At 43.9% G+C, this 14,869-nt stretch overlaps 1 protein-coding gene across 1 annotated transcript in view; it reads left to right on the top strand.

Moving 5' to 3' along the window:
• EIF2AK3 (eukaryotic translation initiation factor 2 alpha kinase 3) overlaps positions 1 to 14,869 on the top strand; it is a 47,180-nt gene that overhangs the window by 12,075 nt on the left and 20,236 nt on the right. The window contains exons 3-4 of the mRNA XM_061359733.1: positions 11,912 to 12,106; positions 14,641 to 14,771. Coding sequence (XP_061215717.1) covers positions 11,912 to 12,106; positions 14,641 to 14,771 — 326 coding nt within the window. The remainder of the gene's footprint in view (positions 1 to 11,911; positions 12,107 to 14,640; positions 14,772 to 14,869) is intronic.

Here is a 14,869-nt window from a genome sequence, read left to right on the forward strand (position 1 = left end):
AAGGAAGAAGTTCTTTACTGTGAGGGTGGTGAGGCACTGGAATGGGTTGCCCAAAGAAGTGATAAATGCTCCATCCCTGGCAGTGTTCAAGGCCAGGTTGGACAGAGCCTTGGGTGACATGGTCTAGTGTGAGGTGTCCCTGACCATGGCAGGGGGGTTGGAACTGGATAATCTTAAGGTCCCTTCCAACCCTAACCATTCCATTGTAAGATGGCTTTCTGTCTGTATCCTGCTTAAAAATGAATGGCTCTGTCTGGCTCACAAGCATTCATCTTAACTTTTAATGCATTTGTGCATTTTAAAACATCTGACACAGGACACATCAGCAATGGAAGCAATATTTCCTGCATCTTTAGTGCTTGGAAGGGTCTTTGGGCACTGTACAGGCTGCTTGCAGGAAGAAGTCATATGCAGTGGGGTCAGACTTCCATATGCACAGAATAACAAATCAGTTCTCTTTACGCTTCTGAGTGTGCACAAAACTTTCTAAAGCAGAGTTTTACTTAACAGAGTGAAGAATGAAACTTTTAACATTGTCTATGAATGCTGTGAAATTGCTTTCCAGCTTTCTGGTTGTGATCAGATGTAAAGCCCCAAATTGCCACTGTATTCAAGCAGGCAGATTGTAAATCAACGGACTTGTTATTGAGGTGACTAATATAGTGAAAATCTATTTCCTTGCAGGTAAGGTGGTATAATTTTAGTTGTCTGGAAGAGTGTATTCTGGTAGAGTTCCCTGTGTCCTGTAGCTGATCCTTGGTTTTGTGTACTAAGCATCACCAGATGCTCTGATAGCTGGAGGTGTCATTCCCATGGAGAAAAACTGGGGCATTATCCAGTTCTCTATCATACAGGTTTTCTATGATAGATAACGAAATTACACTGTACTAAATGAAACACAAGATGTGGGGATTGATAACAGTTTGTTGAAGGTGGGAGGTGATCAGTTTAAATCTGAGAATACCCTGTACTAAAAGATCCAGTGACAGGTTATCAGCTGCCATCTCAATTCCTCTGCAGGGCAAGGAAATGTGATCCTGTGCTGCCTGCGGGTAGGGAGAGAGATATTAGTGTCTTAAATGGTCCTGGAAAAGCTCATAATGAATAAGAAGTGAGCGTCCAGAATTGTACTTCAAAGGAAGATAAATTCTAATTACAATAGCCTTATTAGGGCTATCAAGGAGAGTGGAGCCTGTGTTTTGCAAGCAGAGAATAGATGTGACTGCTCTTTAACTACATAGATGTATTACGATTCCTGATGGCACAAGCAGTTCTTTTCATTTCTGTTGCTGGAAACATGCATGGAGTGCATGGCCATGGGGAGCTGCCAGGCTTGGGAAACCTGCTAGAGAGACCTGTGGATTTCTGAGTACAGATCTTTGCTGCTTTCTTGGTGAAACTAAAAAGTGTCATTTGTAATTGCCCTGAAATAAAACGTCTGATGATGTTTAGTGGACAAAAAGTCATCAGCAAAAGACTGAGAGTTTTAAAATACTGGGATTGCTGGAAGCTGTGCTTTTCTAGGAAACACAACCCAACTTTTCAGTGTGAAGTGGTAAACCTCTGGAGAAGGGGAATTGCCAATAGGTGACTGAGCTGAGTTAGTGGTTAGTATGATGTAGCATCATCTTTTTTTGAGGTGACAAGGAGGGCAGAGTGGTCTTACATATTTATCAGAATTGCCTGTCTTCAGAGCCAGTCAAATTTGTTCAATGTTTTGTTCAATTAAAACCCAAAAGACTTCCTGCAACTGCAGCTTGATGGTTTTCTTGCTGACTCTTGATGCAGTTAGCACTGGTGAGAAAGTGCTGGTGTGTCCTTTCGGTTCTACTCCAAGGATGTTTGGGGGAGATTACAACTTGCAGTAAGAGACATGTAGGAAGCAACAGAACAAGATCTTGTGGCTTGTGTGATGTTGGAGCTCTCAACCCCGGTCCTCACAATTGATGCTCTGCCTTCAGCACAGCCAGGCAAGTTTCTCAGAGTCATTCTGGGCTAATGGTTATGAACAACTTCCATTTGTCACACTCACAGATGTGGTCAAATGCTGCAAATCTTGGAAAGGAGGTTTACCACCAGCTCAGTCTCTGTCATTTGGTTATTTTTATAGTAGAATCATAGGATCATTTAGGTTGGAAAAGACCTTTAAGGTCATCAAGTCCAACCATTAAGCCAGCATTGCCAAGTCCACCACTAAACCATGTCACTGAGGGCCTTGTCTACACATGTCTTGAAATACCCCAAGGGATGGTGACTCCATTGCTTCCCTGGACAGCCTGTTCCAATGCCTGACCACCCTCTCAGTGGAGAAGTTCCTGATCTCTAGTCTAAACATCCCCTGGTGCAGCTTGAGGCTGTTTCCTCTTGTCCTATCATTTTTTACTTGGGAAAAGAGACCAACCCTCACCTCACTACAGCCTCCTTTCAGGTAGTTGTAGGGAGAGATAAGGTCCCCCCTGAGCCTCCTTTTCTCCAGGCTAAACAACTCCAGTTCCTTCAGCTGATCCTCATCAGACCTGTGCTCTAGACCCTTCACCTTATGGATCAATATAAAGCTCATGGGTTAAGATAAGGACAGGGATGGAGCTTGTAATTTAATTACATACACTACACTGTGTGTTTTTGTATTGGGTGTTAAGCAGTTCTAGTGTTTACAGATACTAAATGGATCAGCTCAAGTAATGGCTAGACAAATACCTGTTTCCGCACAGGCAATGGATAACTTGGATATTTGGAGCTCAGCTGCCCAATACACAACAAAGTGATTACTCTGCCCTAAAGCCTTTTTGAACTTCCAGTCTATATCTTTGTAAAAGAAAATGCCTGTTTCAAGCACTAAGCATTTTGGGCAGTTCAGCAAATCATTCCTCTCTAAGCAGCACAGCCGCTGACATCTCATTTCCGAATCCTTCTGGACTTTGTCCTCCATATGCAGGTAACTATTAATCTTTCTGTCAGAGTCACGGCATGTTTCCTGCAGTCTACTTTCTTTGCATCCTTGAAAGAGGAGACTGTGCACTTGCCGTGTTCCATTCCCCTCCTGTATCAGTCTCTCTTTTCCTATAAGAGTTTCCCTGTGACTTAATTTTTCAAGAGACATGGACTCTGTATCCATATCTAAAAACCCTCCCTGTCCAGGCAGGGCATAGGAAGGAACACAAAAAGTCGAGCAGAGATCAACTTAAATCCTGGACCCCCAAGGTGATGTGGGCTTCTACTAGTGCGTGTTCTTCCTGTCTCTGAAGAGAAACATCTGTCTGAGAAGCATCCTGGCTAGTGCTATAAGGGTCCAGGTAATCTGCAAGATAACTTTGATGGGGTTGTCTGGAGGCAATGGTAGAGTTAAAGCATTGTTTTAAAACATCCTAGTACCGGAACAGTACTGGGGTGGGTTGACCCTGACTAGATGCCAAGTGCCCACCAGGCTGCTCTGTTGTGTTGCACAGACGAGAGAAAATACAACAAAAGGCTCATGGACTGAAATAAGGACAGAGAGAGATCACTCGCTAGGTACCATCATGAGCAAAACAGACTCAGGGAAATGAGTTTAATTTATTGCCAATCAAATCAGAATAGGATAATGAAAAATAAACCCAGATCTTTAAACCCCTTCCCCTCTTTGCTCCTTCCTCCTGGGCTCAGCTTCATTCCCAAATTCTCCACCTGTGGTGCAGGGTGATGGGGAACAGGAGTTGTGGTCAGTTCATCACACGCTGTCTCTGTTACTTCTTCCTCCTCAGGGGAGTACTTCTCACTCTCCCTCCCCTGCTTCAGCATGGGGTCCCTCCCACAGGACACAGTGGCATCTCCAACATGGATCCATCCCATAGACTGCAGCTCTTCATGAACTGCTCCAGTGTGTGTCCCTTCTACCGTACAAGTACCAGTTTTGACATGGTGACCAATAAGCTGCTGTATAGGGCCTGTTTCTTTAGAGGGAAGGTTTAATATTCCTCGCTTATCTCCCTTGTGCTATTAGTTTTAAGGGGGTTGGTGATGGGCTCAGCAGCAGCAGTTCGTCTCAGAAGGGACCGTTCTTAAGTTCCAGAAGACTGTTGCAGTTTTCTCTTGTTAATAAAACTTGCCACGTTCAAGGGGGGGATGGAATAATGTCAAAATAAAGTCTTTCTTAAAGCACCGTGCAGGTTTTTTTTTATTATTATTATTAAGAACAGTTTTTAAAAGTCTGTTACCATGGCAGCAGAGCAGGCTGGCATCTCTATAGTCAAAACCCCAAGTCTTGTTTGACTATGATTAAAGTAACGGTGGTGTTTTAGTTTGCTAATCTTCAGAAGAAGGGTCTGTGATTGCACAGCAAACAGTACTGGGGACCTGATCTCATTTGAAGCTGGGGTAGTCTGGTTAACACACTGTGGTTCCTCCAATTCCCTGCATGGCTCTTCAAGGGAGAGCAGAGGACAGAGTTGGACTAATGGCAAACTCAAGCTGAACAAGATACGGTGCCCCTGACACTGGAGAGTATAATTCTGAAGCTGCTGTGCTGTCATCTGTTGCTCTTTACACTGTTTATGTAGTTTTATCAGGACCCTGGTAGCTTACACCTGATCTGATCTTAAGATCTGAAGTTAAAGAATCATGACAGAGAGGCCAATGGTAGTAATTCATTACAGTTGTTGGAAGGACTTTGCAGGTGTTGCTTTGAGGGGAGAGAAAAAAGGGGTTTTCAAGCGAGTTTTCTAGTACTCATCCAGGCACAGGAGTACAGCATCGCTTCATGTGCTCATCATACACACAATACAGGGCCATGAAAGCTGAGTTTAAGCCTTAGCGCAGTCTTCTCTAAGCAGTGAAAAATGAAATAGAAACTACCAGCTTGTGGAGTATGGGGGATGGTGAAAGGAGAAGGAAGACTGTAATAGAGAGAAACTTCTGTCATAAGGACCTTAACACGGGCAGGAGCAGGGCACCAGGTTTGGTCACTTGATGGGTCCCCTGAACTGTGTTACAGGGTGAGCTGTACAGCCTGTGGTAAAATCATCCCGAGGTGGGAGAAACATCTATGCTTACTGTTGCTATGCAGAGTTTGTGTGCCCTTTCGGTGTGTCACACCCCAGCTCACATGAAACCTACTTCTTGGCTTCTCTGATGTGCCGCTCTGGCACAGGCTGGCTTTTACTTCAGAGGAGGAAGGCCACCTAATCCTGCCTCTATAATCTGCTCCATAAAATACTGATTTATCACATGTCCAAGTGAAGCCTTTCTCATGGTTCTGGTCTTAAAGGTGGTCTGGGCACATTCCCTGGTTAACAGAAACAGGAGGAAGCAAGGAACAGATATGCACACTGTAAATAAATGTAGTGCTGAGATCAGAAGTGATGGCATTCACAAGAAGGAAGGTTTCACTACACAAAACAGCCACCTGCCTGTTGGTATTTCCTGTTTCAGCTTCCTTGTTGCCCTTTAACATGTTTCAGGAGGCCAGTTTACTGATAAAAGTCATGGACTCCCCTTTGCAGTCTATTTTCTTCTTCCTTGGCTGGTTAAACAGCACTGGATGCTGTGAAGAACACTTTGCTTTTTTACAGTGCTTTAGGCAGTGGAATATCTTAACAGCCTTTGTTTTCCAAAAGATTGTACTAGTGCCTGAGTCTTTGTTCTCTTCTTAAGGATATGGTGATGCTGTGGGCCTTGCAGAAAGTTTGGAGACAAGTTATCTCCTTAGACATGAGTTGTCCCCTTCGTGTCCCCAGTGTTCTCCTGTAATTAGGGCTTACCTGTTTGTAATAGGACACTGTCATCCTTGTAGTACCATGTACTTCGGGATTTCTGCAGGTAGCTGGAGGGAAAACAGATAAATCAACATCCTGAAATCCAAGCTGAAAAGGAGAAATAAACTCTTATATTGGAAGTCATAAACCAGTGCATCTGTGCAGATACCTCCCTATATGCATACAAAAAGCAGACAAGAAATCAGTTCCAGACCATCCTAAACTAGGGACATCTCAAGACCCTGCCCAGGGGGTATATATCTATGTATCTATCTAACCTGAAAAGTCTGAAAGCATTTATAGTAAGGTTACCTGTATCACTGTATGCCTATGCTTTTTGTTTTTAACTGTAGAACATACAATGATTGCTTTCTCTTTCCCAGATTTGTTTGTTCCCAGACTCTTGTTTCTACCCTTTAGAATGAAGCTGCCATATGTGGCTTTTAATATGTTGCTTGGGTTTAAAAGACAGTTCTGACTGAAAAGAAGTAGCTTGCTTAAGAACATGTCTGATGTTGGCTTTGATCCTGTTCATTACAGTGATCCTATTGTAGAGATAATCATAGAAGAAAAACATTGGTACTTTTATGATTTAAGTTCTTACAGGTCAGTATAATTGGTAGCTGGGGATGAAGGTCTCAGTTTACTGTTTGAAAACCACAGGCTGAAATGTTAGAAAAACATAAAGACATAACACTTCCTATTGTAAGGAAAATGTTTCACCTGTGCTTAGTTATTTCCTTGGAGTTATTGGAAAGTTCAGCCCTCTGAGGATGCTAATATTGCCTGGTCTGGCACCAGGCTTGTGTCAGATGTGTCTGCCTGCGAGCAGGCTTGATTTTTGATTCATATGATAAAGAGCGTTAGGCATGGGAAATGAATGTCACACTTACTGTTAAACAGCTCAGGGAGGCTCTAATACTTCAGCTTGTTTTGATCTCTGTTTACACACTATTTCTTTATTCCTTTTCTCCCCACCGCTTTAACCCAGCAGCTTTCTTCCTGCACCCATCAACCTGCCGTGGAACCTCATCATATACAGTGCCCTCCTTTCCAGTAAAGTCTAGACAGCAAATTCCCTGGTAGCATATGCCATTTCGGATCGTTATGCCTCTTTGCCTTTTTTTTTTTGTGAAGGCTTTTTAGTAACTGCATTACCTCACCCGTCGGCCTGGAGATTGAGCAGCCAGCGCTGCTGATAGGGCTGCGGCACCCCGCGCCGAGCCAATGGAGAACTTCAGCTTCAAACTCTTCACCAGCAAAAGAGCAGCGTCTCATTTAGGGCTCGAGAGTTAATGTGGGGTTGGGTTTGTGTGGTTGGTGGGTTTTTTTTTTTCAAGTGTTACTTCTGAAAGACAAGCCACTTAACAATTATGTGCCATATTGCTGACCAGTGAAGCTGAACAAATAGCTATTTACATTGACAGATCAGAGGAATGTGTAAGTGCATCGTGGTAACCTACATTTTCTGTGCCAAGAGATTTGCAGCTGACTGCCTGGGTGACTCACTCCTTGGATTAGGAGATGAGGTAATGCTTTTGAGATACAGGGTGATGTCATTCCTTTACCTGAGCTGCATGCCGATGCTAGTTCCTAGTACTTTCAAGGAAAGTCCCTTTGCTGATTCTGATGTACTAGAGAATGAGCTGCATAACTCAGACAGGGGTTGTTATTATTAATGGCTTTCTCAAGCCTCTGGCAAAAACTGCTCTTTAAAACATGTGGCTACAAATGCTTTTTGTTACGTGGGCACCTGCAACTATGCACATTTGCATACCTGCCCCATGCTTCAGATGAAGCTGTGTCAGTAAAAAAGACCTTTGTGGTAATCAGGTGCAGTCCCTTGTCAGTATCGTGTCACATAATCCCATTTATAGATAGATTCATCTGAAAAGGTGATTTCCCACCCCACTGTTCTATTTCTGTTGTGAAATACCACCTTTGTGATAGTTAGTAACCCAAAAGTCTAGCTTACACTTACCATCAGTTTAACCCCGTCTGCTTGTACTCTGGCATTGCTTTTCAGTGCAATAGCTCATTCTGCTGCCCGTGTTCTCTTTCCTAATGTGTTCACTGACAGCAGTTGTGTCTTTTCTCAGCCTTTCTTTCCCAATGTCGTGCAGGACGTGCTGCTCCCCTGGACACCCTCAAGGTTGGGAGCACGGGCAGGTGATCAGCAGAGCTGACTGAAACAATCTCATCTGTCCTTTGCAGTTTGTGGGGACCAAGGGTTTAACAGATGAGCAGGCAGTGCCCAGTGTCTGGGAACATTTGAAGGCATACAAGTCATGACCTCATTTGATCTATATCTTGGGAGTACACAGTGTGTTTTGCTGAGTGAGCTTCATGTGTGTCGGGAATTTGGGGGCATGATTCCCAGAAATGGTCAATATGTTGTCTGTTGTTTGCTAGTGGATAGTCTCGTACTCAGGCTGTGCAGCAAGAGCTTTGGGACAAGGGAAATGCTTAAGGTGACGTGTGTCATGGTGTCTCCAGAGCTTGCAGAGTTACCCACCAACTCTCCCTTGCTCAGCAGTGATTCCTGGGCGGTTTGCACCTCCTGTCTTCACAAACGGATGGGATGGTCTGCAGCCCTTGGAGCACACCACATAACAAAGCCATTGCAGTTGTAGCTTCCAGCAAGTGTATCTGAAAGTCTGAACTTGCAAGTGGCTGTCCGGCTGCCACTGGCACATGTCTGGTTTGACCACACTATATGAATTTAGTTGACTGATGGCCAGTAGAATGTCTTCAAGATATGACTTAAGTCAGTTGGTGGCTGGGATTGCCAGGCTTAGTCTCTGTGTGCTGGATCACTGGTACAAGAACTGGTTTACTTTTGTATATTTGGAAAGCTGATTATGAAAATAACCTTTGCTGCTAATTCTTATTTCTGTATGGAATGTCTCATATTGCTGGGGGTAAGCATGGGCCTCCAAACTACCTCCAGGTGCCTGGACCACATGCAGGAAGAAACTTTACAGAGGGTTTCGAATCATAGAATGGTTTGGGTTGGAAAGGACCTTAAGATCATCCAGTTCCAACCCCCTCCCATGAGCAGGGACACCTCACACTAGACCATGTCACCCAAGGCTCTGTCCAACCTGGCTTCGAACACTGCCAGGGATGGAACATTCGCAACTTCACTGGGCAACCCATTCCAGTGTCTCACCACCCTCACAGTAAAGAACTTCTTCTTTAGATCCAATCTAAACTTCCCCTGTTTAAATTTGAACCCATCACCCCTTGTCCTATCACTACAGTCCCTAATGAACAGTCCCTCTCCAGCATCCTTGTAGCACCCTTCAGATACTGGAAGGCTGCTATGAGGTCTCCACGCAGCCTTCTCTTCTCCAGGCTGAACAGCCCCAACTTTCTCAGCCTATCTTCATACAGGAGGTGCTCCAGTCCCCTGATCATCCTCGTGACCCTCCTCTGGACTTGTTCCAACAGTTCCATGTCCTTTTTATGTTGAGGACACCAGAACTGCACACAATACTCCAAGTGAGATCTCACGAGAGCAAAGTAAAGGGGCAGGATCACCTCCTTCAACCTATTAATGCAAAGTAACAGCTGCACAGGCTAAAGGTTATCATCAAAATGATGCATTTCTGAAAGAATATATTACAAAACCAATTTATGGTATTACTGCTGTGTGTTGAATGTTTTACCAAGACACTCCACCATGGTTACAGCTGTGACTTTGGCACTGGCATCTTTTGTTTTTCAAAAGGTGTTTTCCAAAATCCGCGTGCCTTTGTGTCTCAGGATCACAAGGCTGCTCTTGAGTAGGAATGTTTGTGTAAACCTTACTTGTTTGCTTTATTTTTCCACTGATCAGGTGATTGCTACAAATGACCCCTCCCCACACAAGTTCTTGCCTTTTTCGTTGGTTTATTTCTGTAAGTGGCTGTATAGAGCTCTGTGTGTGGTTTTTTCCCTCCCCAATAGCAGACCATAATGCAACATTTCTTGTGCATCGCAGATCTCGTGCAGTGGATGTTTGGCCTTTTTTTGCCATAAGGTGAATACTTGGGGGGGAAAGGGCATACCTCATTTTGCTTTGTGAAGAGCTTTGCAGCTGCTCTCAGGGGTTTATTTTGATCATCTCTTCAATTACACTTTGTGCTCCTGAGAGGAGATTTAATTGTCAGTCTTCATGAGGCTCCTCAAAGCCAGGATTGCATCCTTTAGGGATGTTCAATACAGTCACCAGCATTTTCAGGTAACTCACCTAACTTTCCTCTCTGAATGGGGTGCAAGAAGAGGTATTAGTCACAACATGCACACATGTACAAGAGCTGTCTTTGCCTCCCTGTTCAGGTGAATCCCAACTTTCCTTAATGCTGTTTGCTCATCTGTGACCCAGTTAGAGGAATAAAAAGTTTCGTGTTAGAGAGAGTTTTAATCATGCAGATGTGGTTTCAGATCCTCACAGTGGTTCAGAAATAATAACCAGAAACCTTCTGGATCTTTTGTAGGGCTTTGTAATACACATTTGTGCCTTGGAGTCTGAGCAGGAGTTTGTTTGAAGTGACTAGTATGCATGTACCAGAAGTGTCCTTTAAGTCCCAATGTGTAAAGTCTCTGAATTTAATGTAATTACATTGTAGGATACTCCCCAAATGAACAGGGGTTCTGCAAAAGCATTAAAATCTTCCATGTTAATCCATATCCTCAAAAGCTAAGATCATGTGGATTACAATTCCTCTCTGTTGTTGAGGGGCACAGCCACTGTGGCTCCACAGTATTAGTTATGGTCTATCATGCTGATAATGAGTTTCTTAATAAGTCCCTTAGTACTCATTGACAATGACTCATGCTTCCGAACTAGGATCTCCTTGAAAATCTCAGCGTAATGGATGAGATGCTGTATCCTGGGGAAGATGATTTTTGACTTGTGTGTTTAAGAAAAATCCAGGCAGATTTTAAAGGAACAGTGTATTTAAACATAAGGAATTCTGGGGAGAAGGTAGGTTGGACTGTCTGGAAAGGCAAAGGTGAAATGTGAGCTCTGATCTCAATGATAACTGCACTCTCTGCTTTACAGGAGGATATCCTGGAGTAGTCCTTAATGGTAAAAGAGTTCACAAACAGCCTCAGCTCTTCATTTAAAACTGAATTCAGTCTCCTAATCTAACAAGAGTGTCTGATGCTGTGCTTAGCAGTAAACTAGCCTGGGAAAAAGCAGCAATGAAGTAGAACTTCACCTCCAATGCAACTGTCTTGAAACTATCACAAAGACTCTGCAAAACTTGCACTTTAACCAGTGACTGTCTCTTCAAGAATGCTTTTCTCCCTGTAACATATTTTCAGCAGTTGGATGAATGTTAATCTGTCATCTGATTGAGTTTGAAAATGTTTTGTTTAAAGTGGAAGAAGTGTCACACACTGAACTGTTTGGTTTTGGGTGGGTTTTTTTAACTGAGAAGAGTGAAATATGGATTTGATTTGAATGCCTGAAACTTTTCTGTCTTCAGTATAATTTTGAAATGTGATACTCTGTGTTATAAAACCATAAAATAAAATTATAGAATCATCCCAGACTGGTTTGTGTTGGAAGGGACCTCAAAGCTGATCCAGTTCCAAGCCCCTGCCACGGGCAGGGACACCTTCCACTGGAGCAGCTTGCTCCAAGCCCCTGTGTCCAACCTGCCCTTGAACACTGCCAGGGATGGGGCAGCCACAGCTTCTCTGGGCACCCTGTGCCAGCGCCTCAGCACCCTCACAGGGAAGAGCTTCTGCCTAAGAGCTCATCTCAGTCTCCCCTTGGGTAGGTTAAAGCCATTCCTCTTGGCCTGTCTCTACAGGCCCTTGTCCCAAGCCCCGCTCCAGGTTTCCAGCAGCCCCTTTAGGCACTGGAGCTGCTCTAAGGTCTCCCCTTCAGGAGCCTTCTCTTCTCCAGGCTGAACCAGCCCAGCTCTCTCAGTCTAGCTCTGTATGAGAGCTGCTTCAGTCCTCGCAGCATCTCCATGGCCTCCTCTGGACTTGCTTGAGCAGATCCATGTCTGTCTTGTGTTGGAGGCCCTGTGCTGAATCCATTGCTCCAGAAGGGACTCAAAAGAGACTGGGATATAATGCACTGTACTTCCTTATATAGTGTTTCTGTTTCCATTTGTGATCTGTGTGTTTTGATAAAATTGTGGTTAAGTGGTAGCTAACCATCCATTCAACTCTTTTAGGTATTTGGAAATAAGATGATAATCCCTTCCTTGGATGGGGACCTATTCCAGTGGGATCGGGACCGAGAGAGCATGGAAGCAGTTCCTTTCACAGTTGAATCTCTTCTTGAATCATCCTACAAATTTGGCGAGGACGTTGTCTTAGTCGGGGGAAAGTCTTTGACAACCTATGGGCTGAGCTCATACTCAGGGAAGGTAAGAGCCTGAAAGTTGCCTTGTGTCCGTGTGTTCCAAGCAGTGTCTTGCACACAGGTTGCTCTTGAGATGTAAATTGCAGTGCAGCTCCAGCATGGCATAAAAGAGCAGAATCCGAGCTTCTTGGGTAACAAGTGCAGTGGGATGGAGTAAGTTTAACAGTGCAATTAGATGGTGTGGCTGAACCCCTCGCTGCAGTCTCCTCCTGCCTGCAAGTTCCAGCTGTATCCCCTGTGCTGCGTTGAACACATCTCACTCTTTGCTAAGCTGATTCACCTTGCTAACCCAACAGAAAACTTCAGTTTTGACTGGATTAGTTTTCTGCTGGGTTAGCTGTAGCTCAGCCAGGGGTTGGGCAGCTCCAGAGCCAGAACAAGGGAAGGGACAGCGCTTTTGTAAGCAGAGGTGAGTGAGGGGAAAAAAGAAGGATGACTCCTTTCTACCAAGCCACAAGAGGAGTTCAGCTTTGTCATATAGCTCTGCTTGAAGTAGACTTTGCTGCTCAGCGTATCAAAGAAGGCTTTAGGTGGCACGCTTTTTCACAACTGATTTCAGATTTCTCCACAACTAAGGAAAACAAGAAAAACATTCATCATGTGCAAGACTTGTAGTTATTGTCAGCGAGTTTACTGTCTCTTGGGAGAAGTTCTCCTTACGTTTTAAAGTTATACACAGAAGTTATAAAGTACTTGCTGTCTGACTAGATCAGAAGGTACTTTTCTTCTGAAATCCATTGGTTAGAAGTTGTATATTTTGAAGAAACGTAGAATCAAAAAAGGCTAGAAAACACACGGGAATGAATTTCAGTATTCGGAGTCCCAGAACTGACATCCTTAAGGTCAGATGTCATTAAAATGCTTGTAGATACTTTTTGCAGTGAAAACCCATACATTTGCTAAATCCCAAAGGTGGGTGCAGTTTAAAACAAGTTAAAAAACAAATTCAGTTTAAAAATGTTAAACTTCCAATATTTGCTTTCCACAAACTCAGGTGGGGGGGGTTCATTTTGACCATACATTTTAATGTTGAACGCTTCTCTGGCATGGTGTGATGACTCATGATAAAAGAGCATAGACCCATAACAACAGTTCATGAAATCATTTTGATTTGTTCATTGCTAGCAGAGGGCACTGTGTACCAACAGACTGGTCCTCCCACAAGGCTCAGGAAATGGGAGTTTCAATTTCTCTTTTGATTCCTGGCTTATGCTCAGGGTAGCAAAGGTGCCTTTTACAGGAAATAGTGCCTGACTCTTCCTTGTTAAAAGTTTGGTCGGTCTGTTGTCTGTGAGATGTCGATCATAGAATGGTTTGGGTTGGAAAGGACCTTAAGGTCATGGGCAGGGATGCCTCACACTAGACCATGTCACCTTGAACACTGCCAGAGATGGAGCATATACCACTTCTCTGGGCACCCTATTCCAGTGCCTCACCACCCTCTTTATATCCAATCTAAACTTCCCCTGTTTAAGTTTTAACCCATTACCCCTTGTCCTGTCACTACAGTCCCTAATGAAGAGTCCCTCCCCAGCATCCCTATAGCCCCCCTTCAGATACTGGAAGGCTGCTATGAGGTCTCCACACAGCCTTCTCTTCTCCAGGCTGAACAGCCCCAACTTTCTCAGCCTGTCTTCATATGGGAGGTGCTCCAGTCCCCTGATCATTCTCGTGGCCTCCTCTGGACTTGTTTCAACAGATCCATGTCCTTTTTATGTTGAGGACACCAGAACTGCACATAATACTGCAAGTGAGGTCTCACAAGAGCAGAGTAATGGGGCAGGTTCACCTCCTTCGACCTGCTGGTCACACTCCTTTTGATGCAGCCCAGGATACGGTTGGCTTTCTAGGCTGCAAGCGCACACTGAAGCCAGCTCATGTTCAGTTTCTCTTTGGCAGTATGACATTGATTCAGACTTCCTGCAAATATGTTCAGCTCCCTTTTCAAGACACAGTTGCCCATATAACCCAAATTGTGTTTGAGATTGGGACTGTTTAAAAGTCTGTGTGACTGTGAGTGTTAAATGAGTTCTTTCCCCTTTAATAGCTGACAAGGCAAAGGGGGGAGAGGGGGGAAGGTTCTTCACTGTTTTATAGAAATCAGTAGTACTTTATTTGAAGCTAATAGAGTTATGCTGAGACAACCATGGCACAAAAGCAGAATTGCGCTGTAGGTCTTGCAGACATGTTCTTTTGATGCCCATAGAAACAGTGGGAAAGAGAGATCTAACATTTCTTACTATTAGAAGTTGAAATATGTGCAAAGTATAGTCCATAGGTACTCAAAATAGCCCAAACTTTAGACTTACTGAAATCTTTTGAAAAGCCTAGTTTTGAAAAGCCCTTATCTCTTAAGCCAGGCTTTTCAACATCCCTTATGTCAAACATTTAACATCACAGGGTTCTAAATTGCCCATGAGAGCCAAAAACGTGTTGTAAGTATTGTTAGTTTTGAATATTGGCTGTACATTGTGTTGGTTTGTCTTGAAGTTCTTCAGAACTTGGAAGCAGGTGTGAGTCTCTCACCTTGTCTCTTAGGTGAAGTACATCTGCTCAGCTATGGGCTGTCGCCGGTGGGATGATGATGAAACGGAGCAGGAAGAGACCCTTCTATTACACCGAACCCAGAAAACAGTCCGTGCTGTTGGACCACGCAGTGGCAATGAAAAGTAAGTGTGAGGGTTGTCCAAAGACAATCCAGTAGTTCTTACTGCATAATGTTTTAAGGACTTAACCTTCTTTTTACTCTCCTTAGGCTAGGAATTGC

This window comes from Neopsephotus bourkii, unplaced genomic scaffold (genome assembly GCF_033783945.1).
Source record: "Neopsephotus bourkii isolate Nb327-2 ecotype Australia unplaced genomic scaffold, CSIRO-AGI_Nbou_v1 NB_994, whole genome shotgun sequence".
NCBI classification, from domain to species: Eukaryota; Metazoa; Chordata; class Aves; order Psittaciformes; family Psittacidae; genus Neopsephotus; species Neopsephotus bourkii.